The 20,410-nt window shown below is 40.6% G+C and overlaps 1 protein-coding gene across 1 annotated transcript in view; it reads left to right on the plus strand.

Moving 5' to 3' along the window:
* COLGALT2 (collagen beta(1-O)galactosyltransferase 2) overlaps window positions 1-20,410 on the plus strand; it is a 106,358-nt gene that overhangs the window by 79,829 nt on the left and 6,119 nt on the right. Inside the window, exons 7-10 of the mRNA XM_025878024.2 lie at window positions 5,175-5,251; window positions 8,930-9,036; window positions 16,935-17,067; window positions 18,178-18,305. Of these exons, the coding sequence (XP_025733809.1) occupies window positions 5,175-5,251; window positions 8,930-9,036; window positions 16,935-17,067; window positions 18,178-18,305 (445 nt within the window). The remainder of the gene's footprint in view (window positions 1-5,174; window positions 5,252-8,929; window positions 9,037-16,934; window positions 17,068-18,177; window positions 18,306-20,410) is intronic.

The following is a 20,410-nucleotide window of genomic DNA, read 5'->3' on the forward strand; positions in this document are numbered from 1 at the left end:
AGGTGGAAGGAAAAGGCAGGTCTACTTTGACTATTTTTTTTTTATGAGGTATGTAGTCCATCAGCTTGAGAGAGATGCTGGAGGTGTCAGGAAAGAGGACAAGGCATAAAACAGATTGCTCGGAGAGTGGGAAAGTAAATTTACTATGGAAGCATAACTGCATCATTTGGCAGTGTCGAGTGCCAAAGTGACATCTGTGGTTGTAATTTTCAAGTGATTCAGTCAACACAATTGTGTGAATTTCTCTTGCAGTATTCTTGGGGCTAAGTGGATAATCAACTTTAAGCAGGATTGGGATTTTACCAAGCAAGATCAGTGGAAGCAGATCAAGAGTCTTTACAGGGGGGTGGTTAGAGTGCTAGCCCAAGAAATCTAGGTTCGGTACCAATGGACACAGGACATGAAAGAGGTGATGGAGGCAGACATGGTAGTGGGCCACTGAAAGAATGATTGTTAGTACAGGACCTAGAAGCCCCGTTGTCAGGTGGATCACCGTGTGGATGCTAAAGTTTTAAGAATGATGGCAGGAACGAGATTATGAGCCAAAGGCTGTCATCATCAGTGGCTGAGGGGGGCGTGGCTAGGGGGCAGAGGGTGCTAACATACACTTCAAAGAAGCTGGGGGTTTTGAGGGATGAAAGGGAAACAGTTTGGGAGTGAATTGGAGGAGATAAGAAAACTCAGCTTCTACCCTGACAGGTGAAAGAGAAGCAGTGGCCTCCAAGGAAAGCCAAATTTTAGTTAAAATACAAAGGTAAAGAGACATTCAGAGAAAGTAAGAGACTAAAAATGTCAAAGAGTTGATGAATTACAGACTGGAGTGTCAGAGAGCAGAGTGAGGAGCTGGGGTGGGGTGGGAGAAGGGGTGTAGCACCAGTTAAGGTGCACAGGCAGCACTCTGCCCATCATTCTACATGTATTTACTCACTTCATATGTTAGGAGCCGTACAGAAAATTTGAGAATGTGCTTTCTGTACAGAAAATTGGGGGATGAATGACAGGAGGCTAGATCTTGTCAAGGTGAAAGAAGTCAATGGGTTATATAAAAGGCATGAGGGGATTGGTCTTGCAAGTCAGGGCATGAGGTGATGGGAGATCTCATGTGCCCTTCTTGGTAACAACATTCTGGAGCCATAGAATGTCATGTAAAGATTATTAAGATTATTGGACATGAAGTCGGAAGGTCCAATAATATTACCAATCACTCACTATTGGATCTTGGCACCAATGACTCCCTATTTGACCTTGGGCAAGTCTACATCTGGGTAGGTCTCAATTTCTTCATCTATAAAAACAACCAAAAGATAAATGAAGACAAATGATGTCATGAATATGAAAGCACTTAACAAATTGCAAAGTGTTGAGTGTGACTGTTGTGGTCAAGACCAGCACTGTGCTTGAAGAAGAAGATTATTTTGACAATAGTGTGCATAACGAGTTAGAATGAAGCAAGACCAAGTGCATGAGAGTTTGAAAAATATTAAAACAGCCCAAGCATGGGGGCACCTGGGTGGCTCAGTCGGTTAAGCATCCGACTCTTGATTTTGGCTCAGGTCATGATCTCAGGGTCATGAGATTGAGCCCAGCATTGGGCTCTGTGCTGAATGTGGAGCCTGCTTAAGAGTCTCTCTCCCTCTTCCTCTGCCCCTCCCCACCAGCTCATGCCTCTCTCTCTTAAATTAATTAATTAATTAATAAAATAAAAAAAAAAAAACCCTGCCCAGTCATGGTGAGTGAGGATCTGAGCTAGGGTGGTGGCTACAGCAATCCAAGGAGTTCAGGACAACCTCAGGATTATGATTAAATGATTATGATTTAGTTAGGATTTGGTACAAGCATGATCTCTCAAATATTTTGGGGGGCATGACTGAGCTGGCGCATTGTGCACTGCTGGATAGTGTGTGCGCCAGTGTAGACTACAGATAAAGCAACAAGTGCTGGTCACCCAGGAGCAACGACTTAGCTAACTGAGCTTCTGTGAATTCAGCCCAGTTGCCAAGACCAACTTGATGCCAATGGCTACCAAGGACCAGCTTTGGGGGCAGGCCGAGTGGGGGTAAAGGGTTCAGGAGTCAGACTTAGGTTCAAGTACCAGCTCGGTCAGCTCTGTGACCTTGGGCAAGTTGTTGAAGCCTTTGTTTCTTTATCTGTAAAAATGGAGACACTCATACTTATCCCATGGTACATGTCGTGAAAATTAAATAACTGTGATTATGTATGTCAAGAGTGTAACCCAGAGTTCAGTGGATAATAAGATCTCTATCATAGTAGTTGTGATTATTATTCCTAGGTCTTGAAACTATCCAGTAGCCAGTAAAACATATTGTCTCAATGGGTGTGGCACAGTGAGGGGCTATGTCTAGGGAGGGATTCAATGAGGGGCTGATAAATTATGACGATGGAGTCAGAAATGACCCCAACCAAAGCTGGGATATACCTGACCTTCAACTCTGATGAGGCAAAGACACATCCCTTCTCCTTGCACAGTAAATTTCTTAGGTCTAACTTGTATCATTCCCTGTCTTTCCCAGTGGCTTTGCTCTGTCCTTGGGGACAAAACCCAGACATATTTCTCATATTTTTGCTCAATGGTGGCTTTCAGAAGCCAGCTACTTGTGGCTTGTGGGGGACACTTGTCCTGTGATTGCAATGACTGCCCATGTTTGATGGAAGCAAAATGGCTAAAAGCAGTCTCTTTGGCTGAAATGTTAAAGCCACGCAGGCCATGTGAGTGCCAAACAGAGACCAACAGTGTGAAAAGGGGAACTCAAAATATAACCCCCTCCCAACTCCAAGACCCAAGGAGGGAGAGCCAGACAGCTCCTCAAACAACATTATAAACAAAAAGGAGTTTGTATGCTAAGTTTCTTTCTCTCAAAAGCCTAACTCTGTACCTGGTGGCTCTTCCATCAATATTTGTTGATTTAAAAAAAAAATTAATGAGGAGTGGGGTGGAGCAGAAAGGAGCAAAATATTCTGGGCTTCTAATGGAAACAGAAACACATGCACTGTGTATTCACAGAAATGTGACCATAGGGGTCAGGCTTGAAGGAATGAGACCAACTCTTGTGTTTGGCTTAGGAAACCAGTCTCACTACCTTCTAGAACTTTACATCATTCGATCATAAGTGAAATTGGATGTCATGGTTTCTCTTTAATATCCCAGGGAAGGGTAAGTTAAACAAATAATACTCTTTGGACAGTATCTCAGTCAGAAGGATGAAAAGGTTATGCTGGGATGTCAAATAGTGATAAAATCTAGCTGGCTTAAGATGTCCATCGACAGATGAATGGATAAAGAAGATGTGGTATATATACACAATGGAATATTATGCAGCCATCAAAAGGAATGAGATCTTGCCATTTGCAATGACATGGATGGAACTGGAGGGTGTTATGCTGAGTGAAATAAGTCAATCAGAGAAAGACATGTATCATATGACCTCACTGATATGAGGAATTCTTAATCTCAGGAACAAACTGAGTGTTACTGGAGGGGTGGGGGGGGGGAGGGAGGGGGTGGCGGGGTGATGGACATTGGGGAGGGTATGTGCTACGGTGAGCGCTGTGCAAGACTGTTGAATCACGGATCTGTACTTCTGAAACAAATAACGCAACATATTTTAAGAAAAAAGAAAAAGAAAGAAGATAGCAGGAGAGGAAGAATGAAGGGGAGTAAGTCAGAGGGGGAGACGAACCAGGAAAGATGATGGACTCTGAAAAACAAACTGAGGGTTCTAGAGGGGAGGAGGGTAGGGGGATGGGTTAGCCTGGTGATGGGTATTAAGGAGGGCACGTTCTGCATGGAGCACTGGGTGTTATGAACAAACAATGAATCATGGAACAGTACACCAAAACAAATGATGTAATATATGGTGATTAACATAACAATAAAAAATTTAAAAAAAAATCTAGCTGGCTTCCTACAGCAATGGCATATTTCTTGCAATTCAAAGTCCGCAGTGGTCCCGGCATCCTTCTGGGCAGCTGTCTTCCCAATACTGGCACATCATTCTAGGCTGCTTCAAATATGCGGCTTCTCCATTATCAACATCTGCTGTGACCGTTGTGGTGGGCAAGGGTGGGAATGAAGGAGGGCTTGGAGAGCTGAGCAGTAGCAGTTCACAAGGCCATGACCAACTTCAAGGGTGAGGAAGTGATTCCTCTCATCTGCCTGGACTGGAGGAGATGGGTAATGCTGAATAGTGGTGATGGCCGCCACCAACAGTTCCTCAAACCACCCAAGTTACCAGCTCTCACTGTGTTTTCTTTGTGTTACCCCTTTAAGGAAAACCAAATGAGTACTTTGGATTTGCAATTCCAAAAATCTTCAAGACCTTTCCAGATTCTCCACTCAGCATTACTTCCGACCTTTCAAATGTATAGTTTGTAAAGAAAACTTTTTTTTCGAGTATGAAATAAATGAAACTTTTATTACTTAAGATGCAGTGTGCCTCCCATCTGGAAATTTACCTGTTAGCCCTGTACCAAGTTTTGGGATGTGGACTGGCCCTTAAAAGCAAGTTCCTGTTAAAATAAAGGACCTTTGCATACCTGTAGCTAAACCTGCCTGAATGGGATAAAAATAGTCCCAGACTAGTCCCCTTTAAAATATACAGAGAAAGCATTATTTAGAAGAAGTCTGGCCTACTTCTGAGGTCTTTCATTATGAGCCACAATAAGTAATAGCTTAAAAGTTACTGAGTTTTTACTATGTCAATTTACTGGTGGTGAGTGCTTTGCATGCAGGTCTCATTTAAATTTCACAACACCCCCAAGAGATACACTTTTATTATCCTGATTTTACACATGAAGAGACGGGCTTGGAGAGGTCACTTAACTCTTCCAGACCTTCCCAGACCAAGGTTTGGACCCAGATCATCTGACTCCAGAGCCTTCACTCTTAACCGGCATCCTAGACTGACTCTCATCTCCTCTGAAAATAAGTCTTAAGGGAAATGGAGTGAATATTGCAGTCTGCGTATGAACAAGCGTTCTGGAAGCCCTGGCCATCAGGGTTCTTGTGTATCCGCTCAGTCCTGGAGAACTGCTGAGCAGTTATCCCCTGCCCCAGACATCCAGACTGTGTTCCTAGACATCAGGTGTGTGGATGGAATTCTGTTCCCTGAGCCTTTCACTAACAAAGCACTCTGTGTGTTTCTTGTGTCTTCCAGTTGACGGTCCTCCAGTGGAACCCTCCCAGTTTGTTTCAGTTGTCCCTAAATATCCAGACAAGATGGGATTTGATGAGGTAGGAAAGGTGCCTGTGTGTGCACGTGCACACACGTGCACGTATGCGGCATGCTTACGTGTTTATATTGGAGTGTGAGCCTGATCTTACATCGGACAGTCAGCAAAACTGGCTTGGCTGCTGAAAAGGCACCGAGGTCTTGGGAAAACAACTCAATTTGTGTCATGTCTCAGCTTTCTTATCTTAAAAAAGGAGCATTTGGGGTCCTTGGCCGGCTCAGTCAGTGGAGCATGTGACTCTTGGACTCGGGGTCGTGAGTTCAAGCCTCATGTTGGGTGTGGAGCCTACTTAAAAAAGTAGAAATAAAAATAAAGGATAAAAAAATGAGAATTACATGTACCTGAAACTAACACGATATTGTGTGTCAACTATATTCAAATAAATAATTTTTTTAAAAGGTAAAAGGTAAAAACAAATTATTCATTGGGTTAGAAAGAAGTTAGTATTTAATCATGAGTGAATTTTGTGTTTTCTAGGAGCAGATGCTGCTATATTTTGTAAACCTTCCTATAAAGATTCAAGGGTAAAGAAGATAATGTTTTAAGCATTAGAGGACCTTAACTTTATTCTGAGTGGATAGAAACCATTCTGGAACAGTCTGTGCTTTCTTTTCTCTGTGCTGTTCTTCCATGGAAAAAGGCTGAGGGCAGTGTTGAGAGGAAAAAGAAAAAGAGAAAAAAGGAAACCTGTTGTAAAATTCTGCCTTTCAGTGGACAAGAACTTCATAATAGCACTCCAAGGGCCATATTTAATATAAAGTTTTGAGTGCGTGAAGAAGGAAGCAAGAATATAAAGAAATACCTCTCTTGGTAATATACACAACAGCTACTTGGGAGTGGCCGAAGTGTGACTCCAAGTCACTGAATCCTTTGTGGGTCCCTTATGTCGTGTAGCTGCTGATCAGTACTCAAGACTCTGGTGATCTAAAGGGTAGGATGGTGCCTCAGGAATCCACACACTGAGATAGAACTTTTCCATGGATTCTGGGTATGTTACAGGCCAGGTTTTGCGCTGTGTGCTCTTGCCATCGCTCCAGTGAAAGAAAAAGCCTTGCTTATCATTCTGTGCTGGGTCACGCATGTCCCCAGGTATAGCCATCTAAAAGCTCCTGGGATGGGCATTGGTATTTCTTTTAAAAAATTGATGTGAATCTGGGCTTCAGGAATGGGAAAGAGTATTTCATGAATACTAAATAGAAAGAGTTAGCAGCTATGATGCTGTTTCCACAGAGGGCAGAATGAGAAGAGATGATTTTAATGTGGAAGAGAGGAATTAGAATAAAGAGCAAATAATTTTTAAAAACAACTGGGGCTGTGGAAAAGTTTGGTCCACACCACACACTGTCCCAACTTCCACATCTTACTAACGCTGGCCTTCCCTGCCACCCTCATCAGCCTTCAGTTCTCCAGGTGAAAGAACACAAGTATCTTCACATAGATTCATTTTTCTGGTTAAACACATTCCTATGGGGACCAAGCCGATACAGGTGCAGGAAATAATTACCCTGGGCTCTAGAACAGAGATAAGATGGTGGAAAAAGGGATTTTCACCAGCCTTTCTCATTCTCCCAGAACTCCCTGACCTTGTTGGTAGTGTCTGGGCTGCATTTGGCTCTGTGGCTCTTTCTCTGTTTACTATTCACTAAGTATGAGCAAGCTGTCTGTGTTTTTCCTTATGGTTACAATTTTCACTGCACTTGTCCTGGCAGAAGCTGGGACTGAATTATTATTTACAAAAGTCTTCCCAGACTAGAGGTTTCTGGTTTGAGGGGACTTTTTGTTGTATTTCTGTTCATTGGGGGGGGGGTTGATTTGGGTTTGTTTTTGTTCTCCTGGAGTGACCTCGGGCAGCTCCATGTACACACAGGAGGAAATGCCCCTTCCTTTCCATATCTTTTAAAATTGTGGGATGAAACATGGCCCATCACACTGTGATCCTAAACAGGAAGAATGTGAAATGTAAAAGAACACAACCCATTAAGTTATGAAGTCCCAAGTAACAAGGCAAGTACAGTCACCACAGAAATTATGTTTAAAAAAAAATACTCGGGTAATCAAGAGAAGTAATGAAATCATGATGCAGCGAATTCACTTTGCCCTAAATTAGGTGGATAATTTCTTTCAAGAGGACATCTTGTTTTCCCATCATTTTCTTTGCTCAAAGCTTTACACATGGATGGAAGTGAGAATATTTTGGAAGGAAGGGTTGAAATTTTAGTGTAGCTTTTGATCCAGTAAAACATAGAACATTAGTGACGATTACATTCAGAATGACTGTGAACCAAAGCTTCATCTCCAGTAAAGTCTGAACGCCAGGCTGGTTACAAGACATAGTTTCTTCTTTATTCTAGGCATGGCATAAAGCAAGCTTTATCTAAACCACATATCATAGGCATTTTAATCTGTGTTGTCCTTGCGAGATGAAATTGTTCAACGCCCCCTTTAATGAACAAGCGAACTGGACCCTGAAGCATTCATTGTCTTCCTCAAAGTCATCTGGTGGTTAAGTCAGGATGAAGCCAATGTCATTCAACTTATTCCTATGGGTTTCTCCTTTTCCATGCCACGTGTCATCAGTATTTCTTGTTGGCAGCTGAAGTCTCGTACCTTAGAGGACTAATTTAATGTTCAGAGCGAGTTTGTTACTACTTGTAGCAAAAGGACCTTGGGAATACACATATTTACCTGTTAACAGTGTTCATGAGTCTTGAGGTATTTCTGTGGCTCCTTAAATCTGAGAGTAGTCAGGACGGTCTCACTCTCCATAACTCCCTGCCGCGGCTTCATGATATGTGTGTGTTTAGGGCAGCCATCAGGAATGTAGGGGCTAAGATGAGGGACTAAAGATGGACCCAACCCCCTTGGGCAGGAATCTGGATGCATATTCTTGGGGACTTCGTGGACTAGTATGATGTGGAAATGATGCTTTTCCATTTCTCCCTTCCATCAAAGGGCTGACTCCAAAGGTAGGGTCCCTTCTCTTTACTTCTTTCAGAGAAATTCCCTTATCTCTAGGGAAGTTGAACAATTCTGGTCAAGAAGCTCTTAACATTGAGACCTTGATAATTCTGTATGGAACCTTTGGAAATGCAAGGAATGTGTTAAGACTAGATTTTTCTCATTCCTTGAATTACTTTATTAGAGTGGATATGAACTTTAAGAATAGCTAATATTTAGAACCCATGAGATAGGACCAGTATCAACCCAGTTTTACAGATGAGGAAACTGAGGCATGGGAACTGGGCCAAGGCAGACACTTAGTAAATAACAGTCAGGATGTAGACTTAGGTCAGCTGACAAATCTAACACACTTGCCCAATTGCCTCCTACCTCGGAGTCTTCTATTTGGGGTTTAATTCACACTTGGCCTCCTGAAGGGTAATTTTTTTGAACTTTCCTATCTCAAGAACACGGCAAACCTGTCCACCAACAAGCGTCAGAGAAACAAAGAGAGGGTGAAGTCACCACAGATGGTTCAGTTTTGAAAGTCATTCTGTTTGAATTAATATCATTTGACTTGATATGAAATATAAACAGATCTTCACCACGGTTTTCCCTGTTTTCTTCCACTCCTTATTCTAATTAAAACTTTGGTCCTTACATTTACTTAACTTTTCAAACAGCCTAAAGTAAGACTTGAATAATCTGTGTTTCTTTTCCTTTTTTCTTTCTGTGTTAGATTTTCATGATCAACCTCAAGCGCAGAAAGGACAGGCGGGACCGGATGTTACGCACCCTGTACGAGCAAGAGATTGAGGTCAAGGTTGTCGAGGCTGTGGATGGAAAGTGGGTTGGGTTTTTTCTTGAATCCTTGCAGATATGGCTGGAGTGGGGAGGTGCGCTCCCTGACAGAGGGTTAGGGCTCAGCAGGAGGAATCTAGAGTCATTAGAAGATGGACACATTGTTATAATGGCCACATGCAGCCTACTTTGGGAAAAGCTTTATGAATGATCGCAGCATTTAAATTAATTTCACCATGTAGAGTAGGCCGGAAATCCACTCACCATCCAGCGAACTCTGGCCTTCATTGTGCTGAAGGCTCACAGTGGAAGGGATTTTCCCCTTTCTCTGGGGGTTTTTGCAATGGTTGTGGTGGTTTCCAGCTTTCCGAAGTGTACTGGAAGGAATGCATTTAGAGTTGCATTTAGAGCCTGATTTAGAGCAAAGTGGCCAAACTTGGGCCACCTGAAGAGAATAAGTGAGGAAAAATGCATAACGATCCGTATATCCTGTTGTGTGAGATCTTACCGTAGCCTGCCTGGGCTGATCACCTCTCCCAAGAATATGGCAGGAAAATCCCACAGGGAACTTCATTGAATTCCTTCAAGAGTTTTGCTATAGCTGTTGTTTATTATTTTGCTTTCCTTTACCCTTTTATTTGACACTTTATTTCAAGGCATAGGTTTTTGCAAAACCTACAGTTCCATGTTTTTTGTTAGTTTGGAATGTGAATGGTTCTAAGGAGTATGGCTAGAAGCTATTGTGAAGCTTCTTATGACTTTTAGAGAATTTAATCAGAGTTTTTCAAAATGTGGCCTGGACACCCATGTCAGGTCTCCAGGGTTAAGAGAGAGCAGCTTCCTGAGTCCCAGCCCAGGGCTGCTGAATCAGGACCTGGGAATCTGAACTTGAGAAGCCTCAAGGTGATTCTTAGGTAAGGTTGCCACATAAAATATAGGACACTCAGTTAAATTCATCCCAAACATTGCATGGGCTTACACTAAGAAATTATTCATTGTTTATATGAAATTTAAATTTGACTGGATGGTCCATGTTTTACTTGCTAAATCTGGCAACATTTTCTTTGGTGCATGAGAGTTTGGGAACCACTGCTTCAAATACCTAAGAGCCCAAATTTTATTTATAGGCCACATGGACCAGGGGAAACTAGTTGAATTGTAAGAGTTCTTTATTTGTTCCTCATACAAGTCTCTTGTCAGATACAAAATTTGCAAATATTTTCTCCTATGTGTTGTCTTTTCAATTCATAATGGCGTCCATTGCAAAACAAGTTTTTTATTTTGATGAAGCCCAATATACATTTTTGTTGTTGCTTCCACTTTTGGTGTTATATCTAAGAATCCATTGCCAAATCCAAAGTCACAAAAACTTATTTCTATCTTTTCTTCTAAGAGTTTTATAGTTCTACCTCATAGAGCTCTCTTCACATTCAATTTTTGCTCCATTTTGAGTTAACATTTTATATGGTGTGAGATAGGGATTCAGATTCCTTCTTTTGCACATAGTTTGGGTCTCTTAGCACTATTTGTTAAAAAGACTATTCTGCCCCAACCGCCCCCGTTAAACTGTCATCACCCTTCTCAAAATCAATTGACTATAAATATCAGGGTTGATTTCTAGACTCTCAGTTGGATTCCACTGATGTATTATGTCAATCCTTATGTCAATACCACACTATCATTTGACTGTAACTTTATATGTAAGAAAGTCTGAGTCCTTTAACTTTCTTATTCTTTTTCAAGATGGTTTAGGCTATTCTAGATCCCTTGCATTTCCATATGAATTTTAGCATCAGCTTGTCATTTTACACAAAGAAAAGATAGCTGGGATTTTTATTGGAATTGCATTGAATCTGTGGATCAGCTGGGGGGACCATTTCTATCATAATAACTTGAAGTCTTCTGGTTCATGATCATGAGATATCTTTCCATTTATTTATCTCTTTAATTCTTTGAATGATTTTTTATAGTTTTTAGTATGTAGAAGTCTTGTGTTTCTTTTGTTAAATTTATTCCTAAGTATTTTACTCTTTTTGGTGTTATGGTAAATGAAATTGTTTCTCTAATTTCATTTTTAGGTTGCTCACTGCTAAGTATGTAGAAATAGAATTGATTTTTACATATTGATCTTATATTCTGCATCCTTGCTGAACTCACTTACTAGTTCCAACCCAGTGTGTGTTTGTGTGTGTGTGTGTGTGTGTGTGTGTGTATTCCTCCTCAGGATTTTTTATATACAAGACTATGTCATCTGCAAATGTAGATAGTGTTACTTCCTCTTTTCTAATCTGAATATCATTTACTTATTTTGTTTGCCTAATTTCTCTGGTTAGATCCTCAAGTAAATGTTGAACAGAAATAGTGTGGACATCCTTGTCTTGCTCCTGATATTAGGGGAAGCACTCAATCTTTCACCATTAAGTATGATATTAGTGTGTGGTGGGTTTTCATAGTTGGCCTTTCCTGAATAGAAGAAGTTCCCTTTTATTCCTATTTAATGGAGTGCTTTTATCGTGAAAGGGTGTTAGTGTCTTTGTCAGTTTGGGTTGCTTTAACAAATTACCATAGGCTAGGGGCTTAAAAACAAACATTTATTTCTCACAGTTCTGGAGGCTGAGAAGTCCAGGAGCAGGGTGCCAGTGTGGTTGGATTCTGGCGAGAGGCCCCTTTTATGATTTGTAGATGCTATTTTCTTGCTGTTCCCTTAACACAGCCAAGAGAAGAGAGAGAAGAAGCACCCTCTCCCATGTCTCTTTTTATAAAGGCACTAATCTCATTTATGAGAGTTTCACCATCATGACTTGGGGCCCTACCTCCTAATACCATCAACTTATGAACTTGGGGTGAATATAAACATTCAATCCGTATATAGTTGGATTTTGTCAAATGCTTTTTCTGTGCCTATTGAGATGATTGTGTAGCCATGTGATCTTTTTGTCTATTGATACGCTGTATTATATTGATTGATTTTCACATGGGAAACAAGTCTGACAATCCTGAATAAATCCCATTTGATCATGGTGTATAATCGTTTTGATATGTTGCTGAATTCTGTTTGCTAGTATTTTCTTGAGAATTTTGGATCTATATTAATAAAGGATATTGGTCTATAGTTTTCTTGTGATGTCTTTTTCTAGTTTTGGTATCAGGATAATACTAGCTTCATTGAATGAGTTGGGAAATGTTCCTACCTCTTCTGTCTTTTGGAAAAGTTTGTGAAAGATTTGTGTTAATTCTTTAGATGCTTGGCAAAATTCCCCAAAGAAGCTAACTGATTATGGGTCTTTCTTTGTGGGAAATTTTATTACTAACTCAACTGCTTTACTTGTTATAGGTGTATTCAGAATGTCTGTTCCTTTTTGAGTCATTGATTTGTAATTTTCTAACAATTCATCAGTTTTTTTCTAGGTTATCTAAGTTGTTGGCATACAATTGTTCATAGTATTATCTTATAATCCTTTATATTTCCCTAAGGTCAATAAGAGTCTGCCCACTCTTTCATTCCTTTTTTTAAATAATTTGAGTCTACCTTTTTTTTTTTCTTCTTGATCAGCTTAGCTAAAGGTTTATCAGTTTTGTTGATCTTTTCAAAGAACCAACTCTTTGGTTTTGTTGATTTTTTCTATCGTTTGTCTATTCTCTATTTCACTTATTTCCACTCTAGTCCTAATTTTTTCCTTCTGCTTGCTTTGGGTTTACTTTGCCTTCCTTTTTCTCATTTCTTAAAATGGAAGATCAGATTATTCATTTGAGGTATTCTTTTTTAATATAGGCATTTATGACCATAGCTAACCTTCCCAAGTACTACACTAAGTGCATCCTGTAAGTTTTGGTATGCCTTGTTTTCATTTTCATTCATCTCTAACTATTGTCTCATTTCTTTTGTGATTTCTTCTTTGACCCATTAGCTATTTGGGAGTGTGTTGTTTAATTTCACATATTTGTGAATTTTCCAAATTTCCGATTGTTATTGATTTTTAATTAATTCCATTGTGGTCAGAGAACATGCCTTATATGATTACTGAGGCTTAATTTATGATCTATACAGTTTTTATGGTTTAACACAAGGTTTTTCTTAGAGAATGTTGCATGTGAACTTGAGAAGAATGTGTATTTTGCTGCTGTTGGGTGTAATGATCTATAGATATCTGTCAGGCCTAGTTGGTTTGTGGTGTTGTTCAAGTCTTCTGTTTCTTTGTTGTTCTTCTGCCTTGTTGTTCTACCCATTATTTATAGTGCCTTATTAAAGTCTCCCAGTATTATTATTATTATTATTAAAGATTTTATTTATTTATTTGAGAGAGAGAATGAGAGACAGAGAGCACGAGAGGGAAGAGGGTCAGAGGGAGAAGCAGACCCCCCGCTGAGCAGGGAGCCTGATGTGGGACTCGATCCTGGGACTCTAGGATCATGACCTGAGCCGAAGGCAGTCACTCAACCAACTGAGCCACCCAGGCGCCCCAGTCTCCCAGTATTAGTGTTAAATAGTCTCTTTCTTTTCAGTTTCTCAGTTTTTGCTTCATGTTTTTGCTCTGGTGTAAGGTGCATGTATAATTACAATTTTTGTCTTTCTGATGGGTTGATTTTTTATTAATCTTTATCTCTAATAATTGCTTTTGTTTAAAAGTTTACTTTGTCAAATATTAATATAGCTCCTTCAACTCTCTTGTGGCTACTGGTTGTATCCTTTTTCATCCTTTCACTTTAAACCTATTTGTATCTTTGAATCTAGTCTGTCTCTTGTAGACAGCACATAGTTGAATCATGTTCCTAAAAACTCATTCTGCTAAGCTCTGCCTTTGATTGTAGGGTTTAATCCATTCATATTTAGTGTAATTACTGATAGGGTAGGATTTAGGTCTGCCAGTCTCCATTTGTTTTCTATATGTCTTACGTCTTTTTTGTCACTCTGTTCTTCATTATTGCCTTCTTGTATTAAAAAGATACCTTCTACTCTATCATTTTAATTCTCTTGTTTCTTTTACTATATATTTTTAGTTATTTTCTCAGTGACTGTCATGGAGATTACAATTACCATTTCAATGTATAGCAATCTGGTTTATATTAATACAAACCTCCTATAAGAAAACATATGGGTTAAGGTCCTCAACGTTATTTGTGCCAATGGTTTTTTTTTTTTTTTGGATTTGACACCAAAAGCAAAAATAAACAATTGGGACTACATAGTAAAAGAAATTATCAACAAAATGAAAAGGCAACCTACCTAATGGGAGAAAATATTTGCAAATCATATACCTGATAAGGGGCTAATTTCCACAATATATAAAGACTCATACAACTCAATAAAGACTCATACAACAACAAAACCCAAATGACTTGATTTAAAAAATGGGCAAAGGATCTAAGTAGACATTTTTCTAAAGAAGACATTCTTTGGACAACAGGTACATTAAAGGGTAGACGACAGGCACATTAAAAGGTACTAAACCTCACTAATTACCAGGGGAAGGCAAAGCCAAACCACAGTGAGATATCACCTCATATTTTCAGAGTGGCAATTATCAAAAAGACGAGAAATAACAAGTGGTGACAAAGATGTAACAAAAGGGGAACACTGATATACTGTTGATAGGAATGTGAATTGGTTCAGGCACTATGGAAAACAGTATGGAGGTTCCTCAAAAAATTAAAAATAGAACTACCCTATGATCCAGCAGCTCCACTTTTGGGGATTTATCCAAAGAAAATGAAAAAACAACCTCAAAAAAGAAAAAAACATATGTACCCCCATGTTTCTTGCAGCAGTATTTACAATAGCCAACCTAAGAGTCCTATCAGTGGATGAATGGATAAAAAAGATGTGGTGTTGCAGCCATCAAAAGGAAGGAGATCTTGCCATTTGCAACGACGTGGATGGAACCAGAGGGTGTTATGCTGAGTGAAATAAGTCAATCAGAGAAAGACATGTATCAAATGACCTCACTGATATGAGGAATTCTTAATCTCAGGAAACAAACTGAGGGTTGCTGGAGTGGGGGTGGGGTGGGAGGGATGGGGTGTCTGGGTGATAGACATTGGGGAGGGTATGTGCTATGGTGAGTGCTGTGAATTGTGCAAGACTGTTGAATCACAGATCTGTACCTCTGAAACAAATAATGCAATATATGTTAAGAAAAAAAAAAAGAAGAAGAAGATAGCAGGAGGGGAAGAATGAAGGGGAGTAAATCGGAGGGGGAGATGAACCATGAGAGACGATGGACTCTGAAAAACAAACTGAGGGTTCTAGAGGGGAGGGGGGGTGGGGGAATGGGTTAGCCTGGTGATGGGTATTAAAGAGGGCACGTTCTGCGTGGAGCACTGGGTGTTATGCACAAACAATGAATCATGGAACACTACATCAAAAACTAATGATGTAATGTATGGTGATTAACATAACAATAAAAAATTTTTGAAAAAGATGTGGTGTATATAAATATATACAATGAAATATTCATCCATTAAAAAAGGAAGTCCTGCCATTTGTGAGAACATAGATGGGTTTTGAGGGCATTATGCTAAGTGAAATAGGTCAGACAGAAAAAGACAAATACCAGATGGTCTCATTTATAAGTGGAATCTAAAGAGAAAAAAACCCCAAATTCATAGATACAGAAAACAGAGGTGATTGCCAGGGGCAGTGTTGGAAGGTGGGTAACATGGATGAAGGGAGGTGAGTCGATACAAACTTCCAGTTATAAAATAAATAAGTCGTGGGGCTGTTGTGCACAGCATGGTGACTGTAGTTAACAACACTGCGTTGCTTATTTGAATGTTGCTAAGAGAGTAGGTCTTAAAAGTTCTCATCACGGGAAAAAAATTTTTTAACTATGTGGGGTGACGGATGTTAACTAGACCTAGTGCGGTGATCATTTCATAATATATACAAATATCAAGTCAATATATATCTGAAACTAATACAATGTTATATGTCAATTATATCTTGATTAAAAGAACCAACTGAGTGTCAGTGGTCTACAAAAGCTTAGCTTCTATACTGCTTCATTCCTTTCACCATCCTTTGTTCTATTGTTGTCAAACAATTTACTTCTTTCTATATTACATGCCCTTTAACAGAGACTTACAATTAGTGCTTTACACAGCTATAATTTAAATCAGAAAATTTAAAGAGAAAAAAAGAGTTATCAATGAAAAACATTTATACTGTCATTTATATCTACCTATGCAGTCACATGTCCCCATGCTCTTTATTTCTTTATATGGATTTATGTCACTCTCTAATTTCCTTTCATATCGGCCTTAGAACTCCCTTTGGTGTTTCTTGTAGAGTGGATCTGCTAGTGACAAATGCTCAGTTTGTTTATGTGGAAATATTTTAATTTCTCCTTTATTTTTGAAGGATAGTTTGACGAGATATAGAATTTTTGGTTGACAGTGTTTTTCAGGGTAGCACTTTGAATATGTCAACCCACTGCCTTCTGGCCTCCATGGTTTCTGAGAATCAGCTGTTAATCTTGTTGAGTATACTTTGTATGTAGGGAGTCACTTCTCTCTGCTCACAAGATCGTCTCTGCTAGTTTTGTTCTTACCTTCAAAAAAAAAAAAAATTAGGTCCAAAGGAAAGACATGCCCACGTACACAGTTCTTCCTATCCCCATCCCCTCCAGTATTTAATGCTACTAGCCACTTGTCCTTCGTTAGGAAAATACTTTTTCAAAGCTGTCAAAAAACTGGTAATACTTAGAAATACGTTGGCAATTGTGAGGGATATAACCAAGTATAAGACATCCTCTTGTCTTTGGCAAGCTTGTAATGCTGCCATGACATGTTAACCCTGAGGGGCTCCTAAGAGCTGATGGGAAACCTGAGAAGTCTTCCTCAATGCACAGAAGGGCTTTGAGGAACATCCAGGACTCTCTCTTTCTGGCTTCTGTAGGGGGGACATCTCAACTTGTTAATTTTCAGACATGTTCTCTGTCTTGCAGAGCACTCAACACAAGTCAGCTGAAGGCCCTGAATATTGAAATGCTGCCTGGATATCGAGATCCCTACTCCTCTAGGCCTCTCACCAGGGGTGAAATCGGCTGCTTTCTCAGCCACTACTCTGTCTGGAAAGAGGTAAATAATGCTTGTTTTAGATATGCAGTTTTATAATAAGGAGGAAGGGAAGTGGGACTTTGTAGGTGAATTACAGCCAGATAGATAGTGAAGCCGTAACTGTTCTGGAAGTATGCTTGGAAGTTTCTGTTGCCTCGTGTCTCCCTCTGACACAAGGCCAGCAACAAACAGGGAGAGGGAGCCTTGTTGCCGCTTGAGATGATAACAGGGGAAGATACCCATGTTCAGGAGGCCACACTCCTTTTGATGTATCCTTATCCTTAGTAGGAATGCCTTGTATTGTATGTATCTAGCATGTCATCATTTATTAAACGATTTCATACAAGAAGTCACACAGATCGTATGAAGTGGGTCAGGATGCATGGGTTCATTTTATCCAAGAGAAAATAAGTAAATATCTTGTCTAGGTAAGAAGGGGCAAAGCCAGGACTTGAACCCATGGCTTAGACGGAGGGAGGTATTGGAGTGTGGGGCTCTTGATTAAGGGTCAATTCCCACAAGAAAAGAGAAAGTCCCTAAAGAAGGACCCCTTGATTGCCTTCCCTCTTTGAACGACCCAGTCTATGCCTATGTTTTTTCTTTAAACTTTAGGTGAAATGTAATAGAGACATACAAAATTAAATAAATCGTAAAATACAGGCCAGTGAAATTTCACAAATGAAATAAAAATACAGCCGTGTCAACCAGCACCCAGCTCAAGAAACAGGTTACCAGCACCCCAGAAGCACGTGCTCCATATTTCCTTCTAGGGGACAGTCCCCAAGGGTAATCACCATCTTGACTTCTAACAGCACAGAATAGTTTTTTCTGCTTTTGTACTTTTGTTCATATGAATGGAACCATAGGGTATTGAGGTATATAGCCTCTCAGGATTACATTCGGGAGATTCACCCATAACATTGCATTTAATTGTAGATCGTACATCCTCACTGCTGAAAATATATCCCAGTTTATTTATCCACTCTACCACTGATGACGTTTGCTTGGACTCCAGTTATGAGCTATTACATACTGCGCTACTATACTCTTGACTTTTTAATGTCTATTCACCTAATAAAAAATAGGTATTGGACTTCTCATAAGGTCTCTTCCCACTGATGATCTTTACAGGTGATTGACCGAGAGCTGGAGAAGACTCTGGTTATTGAGGATGATGTGCGCTTTGAACATCAGTTTAAGAAGAAGCTGATGAAGCTGATGGATGACATTGACCAGGCTCAGCTGGATTGGGAACTGATGTGAGTGGCAAGACAAGTTTATCCCAGAGCACTGAGAGGACTCAGTCCTGTTCAAGGGGCAACAAGCTCCACCTCCCCAACTGATAGGAAATAGAGCTCGCGCTTCCACTTTGCCAACTTTCTCTCCATAAATGTTCCCACAAACAAGAAGTGAGTGGAGGACAGGCCCTGGTTTCTGCATCTATATACTCTGTGGGCTGAGAAAGAAATGGTGGGAGATTCTTGGTGAGACCTGGAGCCTGCCTGCTGGTCAGGGGTCTTCAGCCTGAGCGCTCACGTGGGAGCACAGCAGAAATCCCACCAGTGAAGCAACAGGTGCATGGAGAGGTGTGAAGAGAGAGGGGGAGGCATTCATTCAAGGGCAAGAGTCCTGTGTTACACTTGAGAGCAGGTTTCCTCTGTAGCCTCTGAGAGTATGGGGGCTGAAGGTCAGCATGAGAGTGCCTCTCTTGGGAAGGGAAGTGTGCAAAGGCTTACCAGGGTAATGCTGGTTCTGAATTGACATTTAGTTAATGCTCTGGTAGCTGTCTCTGGGAATTAAATGTCTCTCTGTCTCTCTCTCTGTTTCTCTCTCTCTCTCTCTCCCCTTCTTTCTCTCCTTCCCCCTCCCTCCCTCCCCCTCATGCTGTCTCCCCCTCCCTCCCTCCCTTCTGTCTCTCACCCCCCTCTCTCATTTTCTTTTTAAACCAAATGACACTTTTTACTTCTCTCCAGTGAGGCAGAAAGTTCCCAAGCATTATGTACACTGCCCAGCTGCGTGTCGAAGGCAATTTCATCAAATCAGAGCCTGTTCCTTTGGAGTGGCTGCAGCAGACAAGCTGTCCCTACTCCTCCCATCCTCGGAGGGAAACTTAACTATGGGCCCAAGTGGAATACTTGTTCTCTCAGAAAACATACCATTCTCAGCCCAAAAGAAACCTAGTAGTGACTCAACTAATCCATGGGGAAGAGACCCAGAAATCAGTATGGTGTAATAAAAAGAGACTGGCTCCCTGTCAGATGTCAGCCATGTGATTAGATTCTGCACTGTCCCTTAGGATCCTTGCCTGTTCCTATAACCCTCCAGAAGTCCCCACACCTCAGTCTGAGTCTGTAGCTCTGCAGCCTGTGGCTACGCCTCACGGGCATGGAGCCTGGAAGCCATTTTGTTCTCACATGACCTGCAAAGACAACTTTCACTTAAGCCTCGGAATCAGAGGACTGGGCTTAGGAAGTCTAAGACTTATGATTGACGCATGTCCTTGTCCACTTGTGGCTCAGCTGGTGCATTTCTTGGGACAAGGAACCAACAGATTTGGGGCACCTGGGTGGCTCAGTCGTTAAGCGTCTGCCTTCCGCTCAGGTCATGATCCCAGGGTCCTGGGATCGAGCCCCGCATCGGGCTCCTTGCTCGGCCGGGAGCCTGCTTCTCCCTCTCCCTCTGCCCCTGCCCCCGCTTGTGCTCTCTCTCTCTCTCTCTGACAAATAAATAAATAAGTAATCTCAAAAAAAAAAAATGACAGAGCCAAGAAAGCAGAATGATTGGATAAGGATATGGGTACAAGGAATGATAGGGATACAAAACAAAAATCTTTTCTAAATTTCACAGACTGATCAAGGGAAAATATGTCATTAATATCAATTATATACTATTCAAGAATGACAGTGGTCTCAAATTTTTGTCTTTCTTTCTTTCTTTCTTGAGACAGAAAGAGCATGCAAGCCATTTGGGGTGGTAGAGAGAGAGGGAGAGAGAGAATCTTAAGCAGACTCTGCACTGAGCACGAAGCCCAACACGGGGCTCGATCTCACAACACTGAGATCCTGACCTGAGCTGAAATCAAGAGTCGGACACCTACCTGACTAAGCCACTCAGGCGCCCCTTACCTATCTCTTTCTAAAACGAACAAAAACAAATGTTACTGAAACTCAAACATGAAAGCTGATAAGCTGTCCATGGCTGCTATGTTACATTTCTCCAGAAAAGGAAATAGTAAATGGGAAGAGTAGAACAAACCACTGGAGTGCTGTCCAACAGTAACATAACATGAGCCACATACATCATTTGAAATTTTGTAGTGATCCCATTCAAATGGTAAAAAATACATTAGGATAATTTAATAATA

This window comes from Callorhinus ursinus, unplaced genomic scaffold (assembly GCF_003265705.2).
Source record: "Callorhinus ursinus isolate GAN/ISIS: 27379988/994484 unplaced genomic scaffold, GSC_fseal_2.0 scaffold13, whole genome shotgun sequence".
Lineage (NCBI taxonomy): Eukaryota > Metazoa > Chordata > Mammalia > Carnivora > Otariidae > Callorhinus > Callorhinus ursinus.